The sequence below is a fragment of the Mustelus asterias genome, chromosome 9 (genome assembly GCF_964213995.1).
Source record: "Mustelus asterias chromosome 9, sMusAst1.hap1.1, whole genome shotgun sequence".
NCBI lineage: Eukaryota > Metazoa > Chordata > Chondrichthyes > Carcharhiniformes > Triakidae > Mustelus > Mustelus asterias.
In genome coordinates this window covers 38,047,262-38,069,422 of record NC_135809.1, presented here as the reverse complement: position 1 = coordinate 38,069,422, position 22,161 = coordinate 38,047,262, and the positions used below count along the sequence as shown (strand labels likewise).

General features: G+C 40.7%; 1 protein-coding gene across 5 annotated transcripts in view; it reads left to right on the top strand.

Annotated features, from left to right (window-relative positions):
• LOC144498614 (tubby-related protein 3-like) overlaps window positions 1-22,086 on the top strand; it is an 85,996-nt gene extending 63,910 nt beyond the window's left edge. For all 5 annotated transcript variants that reach the window (XM_078219993.1, XM_078219996.1, XM_078219992.1 and 2 more), the window contains 7 exons: window positions 1,231-1,346; window positions 3,468-3,665; window positions 5,074-5,186; window positions 8,223-8,337; window positions 9,836-9,934; window positions 15,992-16,163; window positions 18,749-22,086. In XM_078219993.1, the coding sequence (XP_078076119.1) occupies window positions 1,231-1,346; window positions 3,468-3,665; window positions 5,074-5,186; window positions 8,223-8,337; window positions 9,836-9,934; window positions 15,992-16,163; window positions 18,749-18,882 (947 nt within the window). In that variant the 3' untranslated portion in view covers window positions 18,883-22,086. The remainder of the gene's footprint in view (window positions 1-1,230; window positions 1,347-3,467; window positions 3,666-5,073; window positions 5,187-8,222; window positions 8,338-9,835; window positions 9,935-15,991; window positions 16,164-18,748) is intronic.
• The last annotated feature ends 75 nt before the right edge of the window (window positions 22,087-22,161 follow it).

The window sequence follows — 22,161 nt, the reverse complement described above, 5'->3', positions numbered from 1 at the left end:
TGCATTAAGTACTCATTAGGCACTTAAGTGGACAGTGATGGGTCTTCCTTGGAATATAGAACTTTCATAGAAACCCTACAGTACAGAAAGAGGCCATTCAGCCCATCGAGTCTACACCGACCACAATCCCAACCAGGCCCTACCCCCACATCCCTACGTATTTTACCCGCTAATCCACGCATCCCAGGAAATTAAGGGGCAATTTTTTAGCATAGCGAAACAACCTAACCCGCACATCTTTGGACTGCAGGAAGAAACCGGAGCACCCGGAGGAAACCCACGCAGACACGAGGAGAATGTGCAAACTCCACACAGACAGTGACCCAGACCGGGAATTGAACCCAGGTCCCTGGAGCTGTGAAGCAGCAGTGCTAACCACTGTGCTACCTGCCTACTTTGGCAGTGGACGTCCTGCCCACGAGAGATAACACCAAGTGGAGACTGGAAGCTATGCTTTGTGGGCACTGCCAGAGGGAGTGGTGGCTGCTGCTGGCAGTACACCCAGGGTTGAGGCTTGGGATCAACGAGAGATGCAGGCCACAGGTGTGTGAGGGCAGGATTGGGATTGTGGAAAAGGGGTTATGGAAAGTAGTTGGCAGCAAGGGCAGGGGATGGTTCACAGCGGGCCTGCCCATTCCCAACACCAGGTCCCTCGAACAGGTAGTGTGCCTTTGAATGAGGGACCCACTCCCCACTCCCGAGAACCTGGTTTGCAAAGCAACAGGGCCTGACCACCACCCTCCCACCCAATTAAATTCCACAACCCACCTCCAAATTCGCTGAAATCGTCTTACTAAGGTTTTATATAGATTAAACTCAAATCATATATTCCATATCACTCTATAAAGCTAAGTGTTCTAGTTAGCTTTTTCTAATTGCCACATGAGGTGCCACTTTCAATGACGGTGCAGGCTTGATGGGTTGAATGGCCTCTTTTTGCACTGTAGGGATTCTATGATTCTATTCCATGGTTCTAAACTTTTCCTATTCCCCATTCAAAATGCAATCTTTACTCTTTGTTTTTCCCTCGGACTTAAGTGATGTCGAAATCCATATACCCCTTTTTGTATTGACTTCTCTAATCGCAAGAGACAGTGATGTCTATGTGGTCAAGTAGCCTACTGGCATTCACTGTCAACTTTTTATTTGTGTAGAAATTCCAATTTTTAAAAAAGTATACATTTTTTGAAACCTTTAAATATGGGGTAAATAAACAATTTATAAATACAGGAATCTCTGGAAGCATGAACTTTGAAGAAGCTGATGAGGAGAATGACAATACTTCAAGCTCACAGAGTTATGAAAATGTAAGGCCCTTGTCTGCAACCAGCAAGCAATCAAACAAGGTAAGCGATTAATTATGCTTAAGAAGTTTGACTTTAAAGAAATACTGTAGTCCCTTCAGAAGAGAAAGCGGTAAAACAATTATGTGATGCTGCTTAAAATAGTCCAAGATGTTAATAGTACTTTCTCTCCATTGCATAGAATATTTTCTGAAATTGAACACAAAAAGGTCACAACACCTAGGCCTCTTGCTGAGTTATTTTGTAATTATCAATCTGGTTCCTAATTTTCATCCTTTGTTCTCCTATTTATATAAAAATATATTTTTTTCCCCCCATTCTCAGGAGAAATTTACAGCATCCTGTCAGCAACTTCTCTGACAATGTAGCTTAGAATTCACTGTGGTCTATATGGGCATGAAGTTAAATTTCTTCATTCTATGATATCGCGCTGCTGTGCATCTTACAGATAGGCTTTTAGCTCTGAAGTGAAATTAAAATCTCTGCACTTTTGTATAACTGGGTCATGGTTCTGGGGAATATGCCTGGTGGAGGTATTGATGTGAGGGGAGATGTGTTTCTGGGCTGCTGAGAGTGGGTTTCATTTTGTAACCAAAGAAGAAGGTGTAGCTGGTATTTTTCTATGCTCTGTTGTAAACCTGTCAAAAAGCACCAGTGCTTTGAAATGCCAGACATCGTCCTGAAGGAAAATTTCTGGAAGAAAGCACTGACCTAAGTAAGTGGGCAAAAAAAAACCTTCCCGAAAGAAATGTTCAAAATATTAGATCATATTTTTTTGTCCACGGGACCTAAATTAAAATCCCAGGGGTGGATTGTAAGCGTCCCTTCTGGCTATTAGTGTTATTTGTATTACTTGAGGTTAAGCACATACAGGTGGAGTGCATTGACTGGATGGTTACTTGAGCACATATAAAGAGACATTTACTGATTCAGGAATGGAGTCAGGAGATGTTTCCCTGTAATGTTTCACTCTGTGGCTAAATGTATTCCAGGTAAAGACTGGTTCTGGTTTCTTCCTTCAACAACTGACTATCAGGACAATAAATTAGGGCCCCATATGAAAAACGTTTAGACAATTTAGTCTTGAGGATATAAGTATGTTCTCTTTGTCATGTAAGTGATGTCCCAACTCAATTCTTTAGCAATTTCTCAACAAAGGCCAGCAATTTTCACTGAGGAAAAAAGAAGATAGAGAATTGTTTTAATATAAATGGAATATGAATTTTTTGCAAAAATATGAACTGAGGTACTTCCCCAAGCTGCTGCTCGAGCTTCAGAAATAGTTTTCAGTAGCCTAGAGACTGGTTAAATTCACCAATTCTGCACCTCTACTGGGAGCTGGACTCGGAGTTGAGTCATTAGAGATAGGGTCACTCACTATAGCTCTGATTCATTGACCTGTATTCCTTTTCAGCATAGTTTCCAAATGGTAAATTTATCTCTTGTCTCAACATTGTTTCAGTGAGTACAGCCCGACGACGCAAATTTGCCAATATTTGATAATACTCTCAATTTTGTGATGGTCAAGAAGATGATGGCAACACGAGTGTATTACTCAGCCGTAGACATCAGATGTCTCTGGTTTAATTCTCAATTCTTACTGCCCTCCCCTGGAGCGGCAGCTGAGATGCTATGTTTTTCTTCAGTTCCCAGTCTAAAGCGGAGAGAAAATCTGTCGGCTTTTTCACTTCCATTTTCAAACATGACTGCTCGAAAGTCCTTCAGTGCAGATTGGTTACACAGAGGTTTGAGACTCCATTGTGATGTCCTGTTTGTCTGAATTGTCTACCACCTCTATTCCGACACTCATGAAGAATGCTTGCTTAATCAAGATATCAAAAGGGTACTGGAACCATACCATCATCCAATAAATTAGAACCTTCAGATGTGGGTAAAAGAAAATTGCTTTGAAGAAATTAGTAATGTGTCTCTGAACTCCTAATGAGGGAAATAAGTGTTCTGCTTTAGTGGGTCAAGACTTTTTTTGAGCAATCAGAAGAATGGGTCACTAAAGAGTTGGGTTAATTGCTGTGACGAGCAGGAAAATTCATGATCTCCGTTAGTGATCCTGTTTTTGCTTGCAAAGCTTCTGGACTCAGCCCAAGCAGTGCGACACTGATTTGACAGATTGATTATATTTAGTTCTCCACTTCTCATTTATAGGAATCAGCTGCTGCCTCAGTTCCTTCTCCTGGCTCTGGCTTAAGCTTGATTGAGATCGACAGTTTGGAGGAGTTTGCACTAAGGCCTGCCCCTCGGGGAATAACTGTCAAATGCAGGATAACACGGGACAAGAAGGGAATGGATCGAGGTCTCTATCCAACCTATTTCATGCATCTTGAACGGGACGACGGAAAAAAGGTGAGACAGCTCATGTCCGTAGCTGTAAACTTCGGTGGCAAAAGCATAAAATATAAATTCACAATCTTCAATAGTATTGATGTTTACCAGTGTTTCAAATCAAATTTCAGCACACTCTGTGGAGGAATTTGAGAACTTTTAAAAGAGGGCAATTAAATTGTCATCTTATGTTGCCTGATAAGACAAGAAGTGTTAAGAGTAGGATCTTAAATGATTAGGAAAAATATCAATTAACAGGAAAATCACACTTGGTGCGAATTATAAATTACACCTGGAATAGCAGACACCACAGAAACTATTTCACGAACCTTCCAGACCAGGAGTTCCCAAACCGTGGATTGTGACCCTGCTCAACAACTCTTCCCCATTGCTCACATTCTGGGATTGCACCAATTTCAAACATTAAATGAGGCCACCGTGGGGAAAGGGGGAAACGCTGTTATTCGCAATCCTAACACCTATACGATCCCAGTTCTAGCTGATCAATTCGGCTAAGGTGAATTCTAGTTCCTTTCCTTTGAGAGCTTAGCTGATTATCCATAAGCAGCAACTTCCATATAATTGGGGTTCTGCCCATGCAATCTTCCCTATATTCAATTTCTCAATACCACACTCTAGCTCTCCTGTTTCTAATTCTCTTTATCCTGTCTGCCACACAGTCTCCATACTTCAACCGCCGCCTTGTTGGTACTGCTTCCAGGTCAAGGGTCACCAGATCACATGGGCCCATATTTATCATCCAAAAATTATAGTTGGTCCTTTTGCATATGTTACAAACTCTTAAAAGTAGCTTTCAAACATTTTTAAGAACAATTATACATTCCCTAAACATAGTTAAAAAGTTTCCTTACTGTCACTGCCTCGGGATCAAAGGTTGCCACAATTTGACATTGCAGGTGTATTGTTTTCTTTGTATCCGAAGCTTATGTTCATACAGTATCTGGAATGGTACAGACATCATGGGTTAACATTGCAATTCAGTTTTTTTTTAACAGACATGTTGAGCATATTCAGTAATTCCCTAATAATTTTGATAACGTAGATGAGAAAACTTTACTCCGAATCTGACTTGGGCGCGGTGGGGGGAGGCGCTGGTCCTGTCTTGAAGCTGATTTGGGGTGTGGGGATAATTTTCCCAATTGTGGGGATAATTTTCCCAAATATGTTTCCCTTGGGACCTCACCTGACACTAATACATACTTGGAAGATTAATCTTGACTGCCATTAGTATGCCTATTTTTCAGCAGTGTTCATTGTATAGCTGGATGAACACATTGAATAACCCAAAGCTTTGAAGAGAAAACGCATTTCCTACTGGGTTGCTGTTCTGTCTGGAGAATGATAGAGTGGAGGAACTGGCTGTGATGAGAGGAGAACTCTGAAAATGTTATTGCTTTATTTTACACAGCTGTTTTTGTTAGCTGGAAGAAAAAGGAAAAAGAGCAAAACTTCCAATTATCTGATATCCGTTGATGCAACAGACTTGTCAAGAGAAGCTGACAGCTACGTGGGGAAATTAAGGTTGGCATCTTTTGATGGGAAAGTAAATTACAAATTATCATTTATAAAGTCTTGTACAATCCTGTAAAGGGTTTTGTGACCTGTGCATTGACATGATTAATGTCGCTGAGTTGCATTAATATGTTATATGACTTTCATTGGTCCATCAGTACACTGGGTTTTGTGGTACATGATGTGGAGATGCCGGCGTTGGACTGGTATAAACGTTGGGCTGACTCACCTGACGAAGGAGCAGCGAGCGCTCCGAAAGCTAGTGGCTTTTGCTACCAAATAAACCTGTTGGACTTCCGTGGTGTTCCGCAGGGCTCTGTACTGGGACCTCTGCTATTTGTGATATATATAAATGATTTGGAAGAAGGTGTAACTGGTGTTATCAGCAAGTTTGCGGATGACACGAAGATGGCTGGACTTGCAGATAGCGATGAACATTGTCGGACAATACAGCAGGATATAGATAGGCTGGAAAATTGGGCGGAGAAATGGCAGATGGAATTTAATCCAGATAAATGCGAAGTGATGCATTTTGGAAGAACTAATGTAGGGGGGAGTTATACAATAAATGGCAGAGCCATCAAGAGTATAGAAACACAGAGGGACCTAGGTGTGCAAGTCCACAAATCCTTGAAGGTGGCAGCACAGGTGGAGAAGGTGGTGAAGAAGGCATATGGTATGCTTGCCTTTATAGGATGGGGTATAGAGTATAAAAGCTGGAGTCTGATGTTGCAGCTGTATAGAACGCTGGTTAAGCCACATTTGGAGTACTGCGTCCAGTTCTGGTTGCCGCACGACCAGAAGAACGTGGAGGCTTTAGAGAGAGTGCAGAGAAGGTTTACCAGGATGTTGCCTGGTATGGAGGGTCTTAGCTATGAGGAGAGATTGGGTAAACTGGGCTTGTTCTCCCTGGAAAGATGGAGAATGAGGGGAGACCTAATAGAGGTGTACAAAATTATGAAGGGTATAGATAGGGTGAACAGTGGGAAGCTTTTTCCCAGGTCGGAGGTGACGATCATGAGGGGTCACGGGCTCAAGGTGAGAGGGGCGAGGTATAACTCAGATATCAGAGGGATGTTTTTTACACAGAGTGGTGGGGGCCTGGAATGCGCTGCCAAGTAGGGTGGTGGAGGCAGACACGCTGGCATCGTTTAAGACTTACCTGGATAGTCACATGAGCAGTCTGGGAATGGAGGGATACAAACGAATGGTCTAGTTGGACCAAGGAGCGGCACAGACTTGGAGGGCTGAACGGCCTGTTTCCTGTGCTGTACTGTTCTTTGTTCTTTGACTTTAACCTGGTGTTGTGAGACTTCTTACTCTTTTTGTGGTACATACATTGGTCACTGATGACTTCAATTTATCTTAAAAAGCTAGCCTATTTAAAGAAAGCACATTGAGGAATGGTTGAGCAGGCACTAATTCCAGTCTCAGCTTTCATTTTGGATAGACCTTTTAAGTGTTTGGTGATGCATTGCGGTTTTGCAGTATCCTTTTCCTCAGAGACTTGGCCATGTTGATGGAAGAAAGTTTATTTGATGGAGAGTCTAAAACAGTTTCTCAGTACCTGTAAATAGTAAAATAATCACAATTAATAATCTTAACTCAGTAATGGAAATAGCAATATTCCACTGGTAAGCTGTGCTATTGGGTTGGCTAAACTGACATTCTTGGGCTGAATTAAAATAAGCTTCTTTTGTTACCTGTCTTGGAAAGGCTTGTTGGAGAAATATAAACTTTTATTAATCTGCACCTCACCTGGTATGTTTCTGACATTAGGAGTGGATAGGTGTTCCATTGCATAGCACCAACGTCCTTCATCTTTATTAACTAAAGACACGAGTAGCAGGTAACCCTCAGCAAGGCTGATTTCGTTCCATAGGCTGCAAGGGCAAGGTGCAGTGCACTCATTAATCAAGAGAATATCCTTTCTCAAATAGATCTCTGGGTTGTTGAATGGCAGCATCTTAAAGCACCCTCAGGGGTTCCAAAAATATAAGAATTGTTGTGACAAATCCTGTTAAACAGGTTGTTGATTTTGGCAGGGAGACTGTTATCCCTTTGCAATAAAAACCTTCTCAGAGAATCATAGAATATCCAGCCCATTGTGAATGTCTGCACTGGCTTTCCGAATGAGCAATTCACCCAGCTGTTAAAGTGCTGGATACAAATGTCTGAATAGCTAGCAATCAATATTTTGATTGTTAACCTTTGCAAGTAAGTAGCAATGAGGGTACAAACTCTGTTGAATGACTCTGATCTTGCTTTGGATCCCTCCAAAAATTTATTGCAGTCCTTCAGTGTGGAACAGGTCTCAATAGAACCTGAAACCAGGAAGAATTCTTATTAATGGTTGCGAATCAGTATGATCTGAATTCAAAGCAATTGAGAATTTCAAGGGCTGTTTAGAATTGTAAAATGGAGCCTTGGATGTCACATTAAAAGCTTAATTCATTTCCCATTAATTTTCCTGTATTTCAACTTATTTTTACTAACATATCTTGGCGTTCTGGTTTAAGACATATCCACTGATTAGATATCTGGATCAAAATCATTTCCTTCTAAACCATCAAACTCTTCAATTCAAACAAGGTAAGGTAGGAAAAAGAAATATTAACAGAAAAGGCATGAGTTGTCTGGTCTCGACTACAGATTTGGAGTTCCTCGTTTTAAGTTTTAATTCATTTTGCTATTCCTGCATCATTGTGGACCTATTGGTCCAACTTACCTGTTTCTGTGCTGTAAATACTTGGCTATAAAAACATCTGATTTCACATGACTGATACAAAACCAGGGAGTCTCGCCACAGAGCAAGGACAGGCTGATATCTATGATTCACAATGATTTTTAAATGGGCATTACAGAGCATTGCATAAAAGATTGAAAATGTCACTGGAAGTATCTTATTGTATGGTAACTTTTATATAATTGTTCGTTTTTAGTGGTGCAAACAAACAAAATTTCTTATGTCTGTGCATTTCCAACTATTTGATCACTTGTGCCTTAATACTTTGTTCATATTGTGTTGCATTTTCTTTTCATCAGGTCAAATTTAATGGGGACTAAGTTTACGATCTATGATAATGGAGTAAATCCTGCAAAAGCAGTTGGGTTGCTTGATGAAGCCAATACTAGACAGGAGTTAGCAGCAATTTGCTATGTAAGTATTACAGCAGTGGATATTTCTCCATTCTAAAGTCTGCAGTGCCTAATTTGGACAGCCCAATAAACAGTAACTGAAAGGTTGTCAAAATATATCTTTAATGGTGTTGCGGACCATTTACAATTCTCTTTGTGGTCTCGTTGCCCCATAGAGAAGGTACAGTTGTGTGGGAACAACAGTGATGAGGAGTTGTTACAGGCTATGAACCTGCCAGGCTATGCACATAGGTAGGTGGCTGTGCAACTTCACAAAAAAGCATTGTGCACACCATCAAAATTTCACACACAATATTGGTAATGATGGCTAGTTACTCTGCCATCAATTTCTGAATGTAGTTACATAATGGTGACAATAAAATGACCAGGTTGTCACAAAAATACATCTGATAACACAAGTGACCTTTAGGCAAGGAAAGCTTCCATCTTTATTTAGTCTGACCCTGTATGTGAATCCAGACCCACGTCAATGTGATTTACTCTTAATTGCTCTCTGAAATGGCCTAGCAAGCCATCCAGCTGGTACACAAGGTGGTTCACCACAGCCTGTTGAAGGCAATTAGGGATGGGTTGTCAAAATATATCTTTAAGGTTGTCAAAATATATCTTTAATGGTGTTGCGGACCATTTACAATTCTCTTTGTGGTCTCGTTGCCCCATAGAGAAGGTACAGTTGTGTGGGAACAACAGTGATGAGGAGTTGTTACAGGCTATGAACCTGCCAGGCTATATCTCATGAACAAATAAGAAATAGTGAATGTGAGACTAGATGGTGTAAACTGGTTAATTACAATTTTGTTTAGCTCCTGAAGCTTAGTTAGAAAGTCAATCCAGCCTCAATAATGAAGTGTAAGGATTCTAAATTTAAATCAAGTATAAATCCTCAGTACGAAGCTGCTTCTGGTTTGGCACCAATTGGCAGTACAATATACTTGTAAGTCTGCACAGAGAGCCATTGGGTTGCCAGTAGATCCAATAATCTAGTACCAATTGACTGAAGCAGAAAATTCTCCTTTTTGCAGTACAACATCCCTCATCTAGAGCACAAAAAAGAAGGAAAAGTCTTGTTGCTACAGATATATTCAGACTGGGGGTAACCACACTGGCATAAAAATAATTATAGTGAATGATGTATATTCAAAAGCACAACAATAGTTCAGTATAAGGATAATTACAGTGGATAATGGGCTCTTGCCCAGTAATTGCCTGCAGGTACAACTCTGATATATTCAGCATTACTCCTCAATATGTTCACATCCATCATTATTCTCTGCTGGCATCTTGGGCAGAAGTCTGCTGAACCTGCAGACCCTCTTCAAAAACATACACTTTAAGCATGACTTTTGTTTCTCAGTTCTGATGATTAATAGTTCCAGGAGTCATTGTCAAATTACATTTGATTTTAAATTTCCCCAGTGATATGAATGAGAATTCTGCGCCTATGAATAAGGTTACCATGAATTATTAATAGAATCCGTCACATGTTTCATTCTTTCTAGGAGACCAATGTCCTTGGCTTTAAAGGACCACGGAAAATGACTGTTGTCATTCCAGGGATGAGTATGAATCATGAACGGGTGCCCATCAGACCTCGCAATGTAAGTCATTGAAAAAAGAAGTGGATCTCCGTGGTTAAGAGGTCTTTAAAATCAAATTATACGTAATCATACCAGTAGGGTTTCACGGAGGTGTTGGCATGTTGAGTTAATAGTATTGCTGTAAGAAAACAGGTACTCTGAAAATATATTTAAAATCTATGCAAGGTGGAATCGGAATGTACAATTAGGTTCCACAGGTGAAGGCAGTGATTTAACTAAATTTGAATCCAGAATGTGTACGAATTTCTGCTAGGGCAAGAGTTTGAAGAGTCATTGGCAGCCTTAATTCAGAATTATTTGAAATTAATACAGAACAAAGTACTGCAAATACTGGGAATCTGAAATGAAAAACATAAACAAATATACAGCAGGCCAGCTAGCATTTATGGAGAGAGAAACAGTTAAAGTTGCAGGCAATGAATTCTGAGACTTGAGCATGAGACAGACACATGCACACACATCTCACACACACACGTGTGTCAAACAAATGTGTGTCAGACATGTGCACTCCATAAGAGCATAACGAATTGGAACAGGAGTAGTGCGGTTGGCCCCTCAAGCATGCTCTGCTATTCAATAATATCATGGTTGATCCGACATTCCTCACGACCACTTTCCTGCCCTTTCCCCATAACCCTTGATTCCCTTATTGATAAAAAAAAATCTATCTCTCAGCCTTAAATATACTCGAGGACTCTGCCCCCACAGCCCTCTATGACACGGAATTCCAAAGACACTCAACCCTTTGAGAGAAGAAATTTCTCCTTATTCCAGTCTTAAATTGGCGCCCCTTTATTCTGAAACTATATCGTCTAGTCCTAGACTCTCCCATGAGGGGAAGCATCCTCTCAGCTTTCACCCTGTCAAGCCCCTTAAGAATCCTATATAGAACTATAGAACCATAGAAAATTACAGCTCAGAAACAGGCCTTTTGGCCCTTCTTGTCTGTGCCAAACCATTTTTTGCCTAGTCTCGCTGACCTGCACTTGGACCATATCCCTCCACACCCCTCTCATCCATGAACCCGTCTCAAGTTTTTCTTAAATGTTAAAAGCATTTACCACTTTATCCGGCAGCTCATTCCACACTCCCACCACTCTCTGCGTGAAGAAGCCCCCCCTAATATTCCCTTTAAACGTTTCTCCTTTCACCCTTAACCCATGCCCTCTGGTTTTTTTCTCCCCTAGCCTCAGCGGAAAAAGCCTGCTTGCATTCACTCTATCTATACCCATCAAAATCTTATACCCCTCTATCAAATCTCCCCTCAATCTTCTACGCTCCAGGGAATAAAGTCCCAACCTATTCAATCTCTCTCTGTAACTCAGCTTCTCAAGTCCCGGCAACAACCTTGTGAACCTTCTCTGCACTCTTTCAACCTTATTTACATCCTTCCTGTAACTAGGTGACCAAAACTGTACACAATACTCCAAATTCGGCCTCACCAATGCTTTATATAACCATACCATAACACTCCAACTTTTATACTCGATATTCTGATTTATAAAGGCCAATGTACCAAAGGCACTCTTTACGACCCTATCCACCTGTGACGTCACTTTTAGGGAATTCTGTACCTGTATTCCCAGATCCCTCTGTTCAACTGCACTCTTCAGAGTCCTACCATTTACCCTGTACGTTCTACTTTGGTTTGTCCTTCCAATGTGCAATATGTCACAGTTGTCTGCGTTAAATTCCATTTGCCATTTTTCAGCCCATTTTTCTAGTTGGTCCAAATCCCTCTGCAAACTTTGAAAACCTTCCTCACTGTCCACTACACCTCCAATCTTTGTATCATCAGCAAACGTGCTGATCCAATTTACCACATTATCATCCAGATCATTGATATAGATGACAAACAACAATGGACCCAACACCGATCCCTGCGGCACACCACTAGTCACAGGCCTCCACTCAGAGAAGCGATCCTCCACAACCACTCTCTGGCTTCTTCCATTGAGCCAGTGTCTAATCCAATTTACTACCTCCCCATGTATACCTAGCGACTGAACCTTCCTAAATAACCTCCCATGAGGGACCTTGTCAAAGGCCTTGCTGAAATCCAGGTAGACAACATCCACCGCCTCCCCTTCATCCACTTTCCTGGTAACCTCCTCGAAAAACTCTAATAGATTGGTCAAACATGACCTACCACGCACAAAGCCATGTTGACTCTCCCTAATAAGTCCCTGTCTATCCAAATATTTGTAGATCCTATCCCTTATCACACCTTCCAATAACTTGCCCACCACCGACGTCAAACTTACTGTAATTTCCCGGATTTCTTTTGGAACCTTTTTTAAACAACGGAACAACATGAGCCACCCTCCAATCATCCGGCACCTCCCCCGTGAATACTGACATTTTAAATATGTCTGCCAGGGCCCCTGCAAGTTCAACACTAGCTTCCCTCGAGGTCCGTGGGAATACCCTGTCCGGTCCTGGGGATTTATCCACTCTGATTTGCCTCAAGACAGCGAGCACCTCCTCCCCTTTAATCTGTAAAGGTTCCATGACCTCCCTACCTGTTTGCCCTATTTCCGTAGACTCCATGCCCGTTTCCTCAGTAAATACGGATGCAAAAAAACCATTTAGTATCTCCCCCATCTCTTTTGGTTCCATACAGTCTACCACTCTGGTCTTCAAGAGGACCAATTTTATCCCTCACTATCCTTTTGCTCCTAACATACCTATAGAAGCTCTTTGGATTTTCCTTCACTCTGTCTGCCAAAGCAACCTCATGTCTTCTTTTAGCCCTCCTGATTTCCCTCTTAAGTAGCTTCTTGCACTTTTTATACTCCTCGAGCATCTGATCTGTTCCTTGCTGCCTGTACATTTCATACAACTCTCTCTTCCTCTTAATCAGTGTTACAATCTCCCTCGAGAACCAAGGTTCCTTATTCCTATTTACTTTGCCTTTAATCCTGACAGGAACATACAAACTCTGCACTCTCAAAATTTCTCCTTTGAAGGCCTCCCACTTTCCATTTACATCCTTACCAGAGAACAACCTGTGCCAATCCACACTTCCCAGATCCCTTCTCATTTCATCAAATTTGGCCTTTTTCCAGTTCAGAACTTCAACCCGAGGATCAGATCTATCCTTATCCATGATCAGGTTGAAACTAATGGCATTATGATCACTGGATCCAAAGTGTTCCCTCACACTCGCATCCATCACCTGCTCTAACTCATTTCCCAATAGGAGATCCAATATCGCATCCTCTCTAGTTGGCACCTCTATATACTGATGTAGAAAACTCTCCTGAACACATTTTACAAACTCTACCCCATCTAAACCTTTAACAGTATGCGAGTCCCAATCTATATGTGGAAAATTAAAATCCCCTACTATCACAACTTTGTGTTTCTTGCAGTTGTCAGCTATCTCTCCGCTGATTTGCTCCTCCAATTCTCACTGACTATTGGGTGGTCTATAATACAACCCCATTAATGTGGTCATACCTTTCTTGTTTCTCAGCTCCACCCATAGGGCCTCTGTAGACAAGCTCCCTAATCTATCCTGCCTGAGTACCGCTGTAACATTTTCCCTGACCAACAATGCCACCCCCCCACCTTTTATCCCTCTGCCTCTATCCCGCCTGAAACATTGGAACCCTGGAACATTGAGCTGCCAGTCCTGCCCCTCCTGTAGCCAAGTTTCACTAATGGCTATAATGTCATATTTCCATGTGTCTATCCACGCCTTCAGCTCATCTGCCTTCCCCACAATATTCCTGGCATTGAAATAGACACACCTCAAAAGATTATTTCCACCACACTCTACCCTTCCATTTGTGATTTTGCTTGAACTAACCTGTCTTTTTAGCCCTGCTCCACTATCTGCTCTGGCACTCTGGTTCCCATCCCCCTGCAAATCTAGTTTAAACGCTCCCCAATAACACTAGCAAATATCCCTGCAAGTATATTGGTCCCCTTGTAGTTTAGGTGTAACCCGTCTCTCTTGCACAGGTCCCACCTGCCCCAGAAGATGTTTCAATAAGATTAACTCTCTTCTAAATTCCAATGACTAGAGTCCCAACCTATGTGTCCCTAGAGTCCCACTCAGCCAGCATGCATGTGTATCTACCCACCCCGTGCGCACACTCACGCATGACCACCCCGTGCACACACACGTGCATGACCAACCCCTTACTCAAAATTCTTTGGCAGCCCCAATTGACACCCACGTGTTACATGCTCTTGCCCTGCTATGGCATGCCCCCGCCCCCGTCCCCATCCCCCCCCATCCCCCCCATATCCCTGCTGTGATCGACACCCCTCCCCCTTGCCCTGGCTGGATTCCCTTTGAATTACTTTCAGGAATAGCATTAATTCAGCATTTCTCGAATCTTCCATTTGTTTTTTCTTGAGACAGCAGAATGGTTTCAATCCACAAAAACGAAATCTGTTGCATATTTATAGTGATTCCTTACCAGCCGCATTGAAGCTGAACAAGACACCTTTAAGTTAGTGTACACAATGTCATTGGATGTGACGTTATCGACGTTTTGCATGGGTAACTGTGCAGAGTAGGTTTGTAGCCTGTTAGAACCCATCTCCTTATCAATGCTCCTTAGATTGTTGAACCTCCATGGCCACCTAGCCTCAATCCTGCAAACATCAATATACACAACAAAGCAGCCATCTTTTGAAGCCTTTTGTTCTGTTTTAACCATACAAAATATTGACTTTACATTGACTTTAAAAATTTGATTATCTGAAGTACTAAATAAAGTTAAAGTTTATTTATTAGTCACAAGTACTAAGTTCATGATATACTGTAACATGGCACTTTTCTTATGGCAAGCCAACCAATGTCGGGCAGGCCAATTATATCCCAATCCAAATTGGTTGGGATAGGGAAATTACTGAAATGCTACGATTGGCTTATTAGTGGTTGTGGCTAAGGGGCAAGTTGCCCAACCTCTTTCCAGGGGAAAAGACATTTTGAGGGTGAAGGAATGGTTTGAAGGTTTGGCTTTTCTGTGACTCGTATAAAGAATCACGAGGGGTCATAGGTTCAAGGTGAAGGGGGGGAGGTTTAACACAGATATCAGAAGGACATATTTTACACAGAGGGTGGTGGGGGGCCTAGAATGCGCTGCCAGGCAAGGTGGTGGAGGTGGACACACTGGGAACGTTTAAGACTTATCTAGGTAGCCACATGAATGGAGTGGGAATGGAGGGATACAAAAGAATGGTCTAGTTTGGACCAGGGAGCGGCACGGGCTTGGAGGGCCGAAGGGCCTGTTCCTGTGCTGTATTGTTCTTTGTTCTTTGTAATACATATCAAATTTAAAGGCCATGTGGAGGACATCAAAACTGTACCTTCAGGTGTAATTTTTACACCAGAATTAAGGCATTTTGCATACTGGTATAGTTTCTCTGAGAATGAGGGTGACAGTCTTTATGATGGTCAGTGTTCTATCAGTGTCATTCCCCACTGTACAATGAAAATCTATAAATTCAAAACAAAATTTCAACAATGGGCAGCACGGTAGCACAGTGGTTAGCACTGCTGCCCCTCAGCTCCTGGGGCCTGGGTTCAATTTTCGGCTTGGGTCACTGTCTGTGTGGAGTTGGCACATTCTCCCCATGTCTGCGTGGGTTTCCTTCGGGTGCTCCGGTTTTCTCCCACAGTCCAAAGATGTGCAGGTTAGGTGCATTGGCCATGCTAAATTGCCCCTTAGTGTCCTGGGATGTGTAGGTTAGAGGGATTAGCAGAGTAAATATGGGGGGTTATGGGAATAGAGCCTGGGTGGGATTGTGGTCGGTGCAGACTCGGTGGGCCAAATGGCGGCCTTCTTCACTGTAGGGATTCTATAATTCTATGAAACAGCAATTGAATACTTAAAACACTGAGGTTGTAATTTAATTCCATTCTCTTGTTCTGTGTACCAAATTTGCAACTGTTCTTACAACTGGCCACATTTTGTAAATTTAAATTTTGCTGTTTAATAATTACCTAATTCTCCAATTCTGTTTTGCCTCATCTGAATTCTCTCTGTGCTGAATATATTGCCATTTTCTGCAGTGATTACTATTGCTTTCAAACAGGAGCACGAAAGTTTGCTATTAATGTGGCAGAACAGAAATATGGAAAATCTCATTGAGCTGCACAACAAGGTGCCTGTTTGGAATGATGACACACAGTCCTATGTACTGAATTTCCATGGAAGAGTTACACAGGCATCTGTCAAGAACTTTCAGATTGTTCATGACAATGATCGTAAGTATCTAATCTCAAACTTAGACCTGCAGTTCATTGCGTGAGATCTGAATATGAAATTCATCTTTAGCTTCAGTGTGTATGTTGGAATAATTTGATCAGTACTTCCCTTTGTTGCACCTTCACAGTGCCATTTTGCATCAAAGTTGGATTACAATGGTGCATTCTGAACCCATTCTGGGTCAGTGCTGAAGTAAAATATTTTTTGATTTGCCTAGCTGTTTGTTCCTGTGAAGTGGATTGAATTGAGCTGTGATGTGGGGGGAACCTCTGGAGGACATTGAAATGGGTTGTCCACTTGGAACTTTGGCTGAAGATGCCTTATCGTTTGCACTGATTTTCTGGGCTCCTCTATCATTGAGGATGGGGATATTTGTGCAGCCTCCTCCTACAGTGAGTTGTTTGATTGTCCTCCACCATTCATGACTGGAAGTGGCAGGACTGCAGAGCTTATCCATTGGTTTTGGGATCACTTAGTTCTGTCTTTTGCTTGCTGCTCATACTGTTTGGCATGCAAATAATTCTGTGTTGCAGCTTCACCAGATTTTTTTAAAAATTCATTCATGGAATGTGGGTGTCACTGGCAAGGCCAGCATTTGTTGCCCATCCCTAATTGTCCTTTAACTAAGTATCCATTTCAGAGGGCAGGAAAGAGTCAACCACGTTGGGTCTGGAGTCACGTGTAAAATGCCTGAGAGATTGTTTCTACTTTCCATTACTACTATATTGAAATTACTTGTCTACACTTGGATTCTCCTAGATTCACTTCAGGTTTTGTTTCTTTACTAACTGCTCATTGTTCCACTTTTGACTTATTGTTTTTCTTTTTTGGTTTATTCTGAATGTATCTTTTCCCCCCACTCCTTCTCATGTGTAAACTCTATTAATCTGTTTATCTCTATCTATCTGTCTCTCTTTCTCTCTATATCAGATTCCCTGTGACCAATCTTCATTCATTCTTTGATTTTCCACCTGCTATCCCAATAAAGAAGAATTACACTTATTCAGTAAAAGCTGGATCTTATTTTAGCCTTGTTGTGCATGAAATATTTTGCATCAGCTGTCATTAGGTGCAGGAGCCAGCACCTCGCTCCTACCATCAGTGTAACAGTGTTTGGGGAAAGAGCTATGTGTCTTTTTATTTTCAAAATTGTTACACAGGTAATGCGATGATGTGATTCTATCTGGTTCAGGTCACCGTGTTTAATAAACAATTGGCAAATCTTGACTCAATTGTGCCATCCTATCTTAATGTATGATAAGTGTAGTCCGTAAATGGAGATATCTTCTAGCTATCGATATGATGCTTATAACGCAGTTATATTTGACTGCAAAAGCCACACGGAAATCAGTAAGTCATGAAGTTTATGAATGTTGAGAGTTATGCAGAATTTCATAAATAAACTTAAAAGTACTTGCAATATCATTATTGCCGTTTGGCTTATCTCTGGTGAAGGATCTATATAATACTCGGATTAAGTAGTGGTGATTGCAGTCTGTCATTAATAATAGTATCAATTGCAGGTGTTGGTTAGAGGACGACACAAGTTAAATGTTTTGGTGGTTCAGTAAAAGCAGCATGTGACCAAGTTAAACAAACCAAAAGAGCTTGTTTTCTACTGGCGGTTTGTGTTGATTTAATTTATCTCTGTTGAGGTGGTAATGGGAAAATAGACTTTGTGTTAATGACAGGGAGAGAAAAATCGACATTTGTTCCCATTCCTTTTGTTATCCAATTTACCCCTGCCTCAACCTAACAGTCACTTGCCAAATTGGAGGTCTGTGGTGCCAACCCCACTGCCAGTTTGCTATGCAGCCTGTCAAATATTGTGAATTCCTTTGTGGTCTCAAGTTATGGATTTGTAATAAACAGCATACTGGGTTGGGCATTTCTTTCAATCTATAACATTGCATTTATTTTTACTCAGACTAACTCAAACCATTATGCTGATCTGAGGGTAGTTGGCACACGGTTAATAGTCACCTTGAAAAAACCCTTTTCCTGTTTATCCCATCTGTTTGAAGGCTTATGCTAGAGCAGAGTTCCAAAGGTTGGGGTGGCCGCCAGATGCACTTGGCCATTTTTCATGTTGCACCTAGATAGTAAATGTTAATAAATTGAACCAACCTAACCTGGTCCTTATCCAATATCCACAGAGAGGCACTTCCAGTAGTGTTGCCAGATGGTCAGCAGGTCAAACAATCCTAGCTGACAGCAACCGTGGAACCCCCATTGGTGCATTAGCTGAGATCAATTGTCCTAGCAGAATCCAGAGTTTTCTTCTTTGCATCTGAGCACCTTGGGAATGTGTCCATGTTAAATGCACTATATCAATGCAAGTTCTTGTTGAAACATGGTTGTGGCACAATAGGTGGTGCATTTCCTCATTGAATCAGAAAAGTAGCTACACAGAACATGATGATTTAGTTATTTTTTGACCCTGGACTTGATCACGTCTTTTGATGTTTCTGCTAAGTTAGTCAATTTAGTGTTGCTGTTACAGCTGGAGTACAGAAGATTGTAATAAGTAATGCAAAGAAGGCAGTAGTCTCACAAACAATGTTTTCCCTACTTTCCTCACCAGCTGACTACATCGTGATGCAGTTTGGACGAGTGGCAGAAGATGTTTTCACAATGGACTACAATTATCCAATGTGTGCACTACAGGCCTTTGCAATAGGATTGTCCAGTTTTGACAGTAAATTGGCATGTGAATGAGGACAACGGTGGATGCAGGCCTCCACTTTTTAATGACAACGAAAACAAAAGGGACATATTTATTGTATTGTGCTCGTTTTGTGGTAATCATGCAAACAGATCTACTATGGAATTGATTTAAATCAAAAATGGAAAAAAAAAGAAGAATAAAAATTCTCCAAATGTCAGAAATAGATTCCCCAAGTGGCCTAGCAATCATGGCAAGCTGATCATGCTTTTAATGGACCATATTTTACACTGTTGTACTTGAATAAGATACTCTGCCAAATTGCAGTACGCAAGTGATCACTGTTCACATTTGCCCATAGAGACAATAGGGGAACTATTCAAAACATGGATGCAAATTAAATAGTAGGTAGAACGAGAAGGGATTCCTCCTTAAATTATGTCACAAATGTATGGCTGAAATAATGACAAGCTTGAAGCCTGTATTGTTTTAATTTACATAATGTTGTATTTGCTCCAATTTTTTTCTCTTTATCCCACCTTTTTGAAGGCTTATGCTAGAGCAAAGTTCCAAAGATTGGGGTGGCCGCCAGAGGCAATTGTCCATTTTTCATGTTGCACCTAGATAGTAAATGTTATTAAATTGAACCTATCTAACTGGGTCCTTATCCAATATCCACAGAGAGGCACTTCCAGCAGTGTTGCCAGATGGTCAGCAGGTCAACAATCCTAGCTGACAGCAACCATGGAACCTCCATTGGTGCATTAGCTGAGGCAGTTGTCCTAGCAGAATCCAGAGTTTTCTTCTTTGCATCTGAGCACCTTGGAAATTTGTCCATGTTAAATGCACTATATCAATGCAAGTTCTTGTTGAAACATGGTTGTGGCACAATAGGTAGTGCATTTCTTTATTAAATCAGAAAAATAGCTACACAACGTTATTCAGATATGTTTTGACCCTGGGCTTTCAAATAAAGAGGCCATATTCAATAAAATGGAGGTTTAAAGAGCCTTAACTTCATGAAGAATTATTGGTGATTCAAAGTGTTAAAATATTTAGGTAGAAGAAATACAATATTCCATTCTTGTAAAATTTAAAATATTGATTTATGGAAGACACCCAGGTTGCCAGGTAATCCTAAATATAATTTCTATATGTATTTTTTAAGTTAATTCTGTCTTTATTGTTTTATCTTTCAAAACTGCTGATCAGAGAAAATCAGGATGGGGAAATTTTGTTTGGAACCCTAGATTGATATGAAATTCTTCTTCTGGGACACTATACTATGCACATTGGGGACATACGCCATTCTCATTCTGTTTGTAGTATCACTAGAATATCTACTTCTTCCTTGGCTCTGACCAGCAGTTGTCAACACAGTCAGGACCAAGGAAGTATTTAGAGATATTTCTCCAAGAAGTAGTTACAAGTTGGCATTCAACCATCACACAGAAGGAAATTAAGCTGATTTCAATTCATGTAGCTAAATCATGGCACATGCTGTGCATTATTGTCTGTTTTGTTGCCTTATATCAGCTTAAAAATAAAGTCACTCCTATGAACTAAAGGGATTGTGTTTCAAGGGCAAAAAATGTCTTACTAGTTATGAGATATTAATGAACTGCCTCTCTGATCTCATTATATAATGTGAGCTCCTCAAACACATTCCTGCCTGTGTTTTGGCCTTCTGTGACAAATACCAGCCTTGGTGTTCTTGCCGTAACATGCTCCAGCTTGTTTTGTTCCATGGCATGCTTCAGCCTGTGTTGTCTCTACAATTTGCTACAACCAATGTATTTTTCCTATATGATGAGCTCCAATTTGTGTGTATGTAATGTAATCTTCTTCAGCTTGTGTTCTCACCATGACATGCTCCAGTTGTTTCTCTGATACATTCCAACCTGTTTTTTTCGCATTCTTCCGTCTGTGTGTCAGCACTAGATGGCACATCCCAGAATCTGTATTAAGTTATATAATTTAGGATTTTGTGGCAATTAAAGTGAATGCAGTTTTCTATATCTGATATATGCAGGATTTTGTTTTTTAAATCCTGGCCATTTCTATCAATATTTAAGCTTTGATTCTTATCCAAATAGCTTCTAAACCTTAATGTCTAAACCTATTTTGCCACAATGATGGATAATTTTTATTGCCTTTATGATATCTACATCACATCCATACTTGCACACCTCAATATGCCAGCTGCGGTGGTAGTTTACAGTGCTTTGTATCTGTATCATAAAGGAAGCCATCCTGTGGATGTTCTGATGTACACCGACTATGGAAAGTATGGTTGATAAACTAAGCAAAAGCCAATCAAAAGCCGTGTGTTTTTATTGTGAATTTGAAGAATAATTGATTTTTCCACTTGGTGTGAAGACAATCCCTTTTCATTTATAGTGCAATTATTGTCATTTAATCTCGTTAAAATGGTTGCTATTTTCACAGTAAAAATGCAATATTTTTAAAGCCAGTATATTAATGATGTGTATAGTTTGTACAACAATGCTTTTGAATTTTTTTCGAAAGGATTTTTCAATTGGACAGTACACCAAAAAGTAAAAAAGCATATTCACATTGGGTTAAAATCCATGTGTTCTACAATAGATGAGCAATCCATTCCACCATTTTACCACCCAAACAGCTTATAAAAATTGCTTTTTCTGATTCCCTACACATCCAATCCCTAATGTCAGGCAAGCTTTCTGGGAGAAAGAGGCAAGACGCAATGTACAAGCTTTTAACTCTTCAAAACCCAACCACTTGTAGAATTGAAATAAGGCCCAATGATTCCATGCCTGATGCCATTGCTAATCCTTTAGTAGCTACTCAGAAGCCGAGGAGTTAATCTGCTTTGCCTCCTTAGTCAAGCAATTGCGAATTATACAAATGCATCTGAAGATAGTGCAGGAGAAAAGTAGCCTTTAAAAAGAGAAGAGACAATCAAGAATTTAGAAGCTCACTATGTCTGATTTATTTTACAAACAGACATTTTTAACATCCTTAAGCTACATACCATCAGAGAATTGCACTGACTCACACACACAAATGTTCAGTAGCTTAATAAATCCCTAACAAGAACAGGCATATGGTTTACTCATACCTCTAAGCTATGGCATTGATTGAAGTTTGATCATTATGATATGTTTTCAGATCCATCCAATCCTTCATTGCTAGCACGTTTCTCATCTGTCTTTTTTGTTTATAAAAGATCAGTTTGCAGGAAATCTATTAAATCTCCAAATTGTGCAAAATGCATTGATTTGATTTGCTTGAATTTATTATTGTCGCGTGTAGAGAAAGATCAACTTAATGCGAGGTCGGTCCATTCA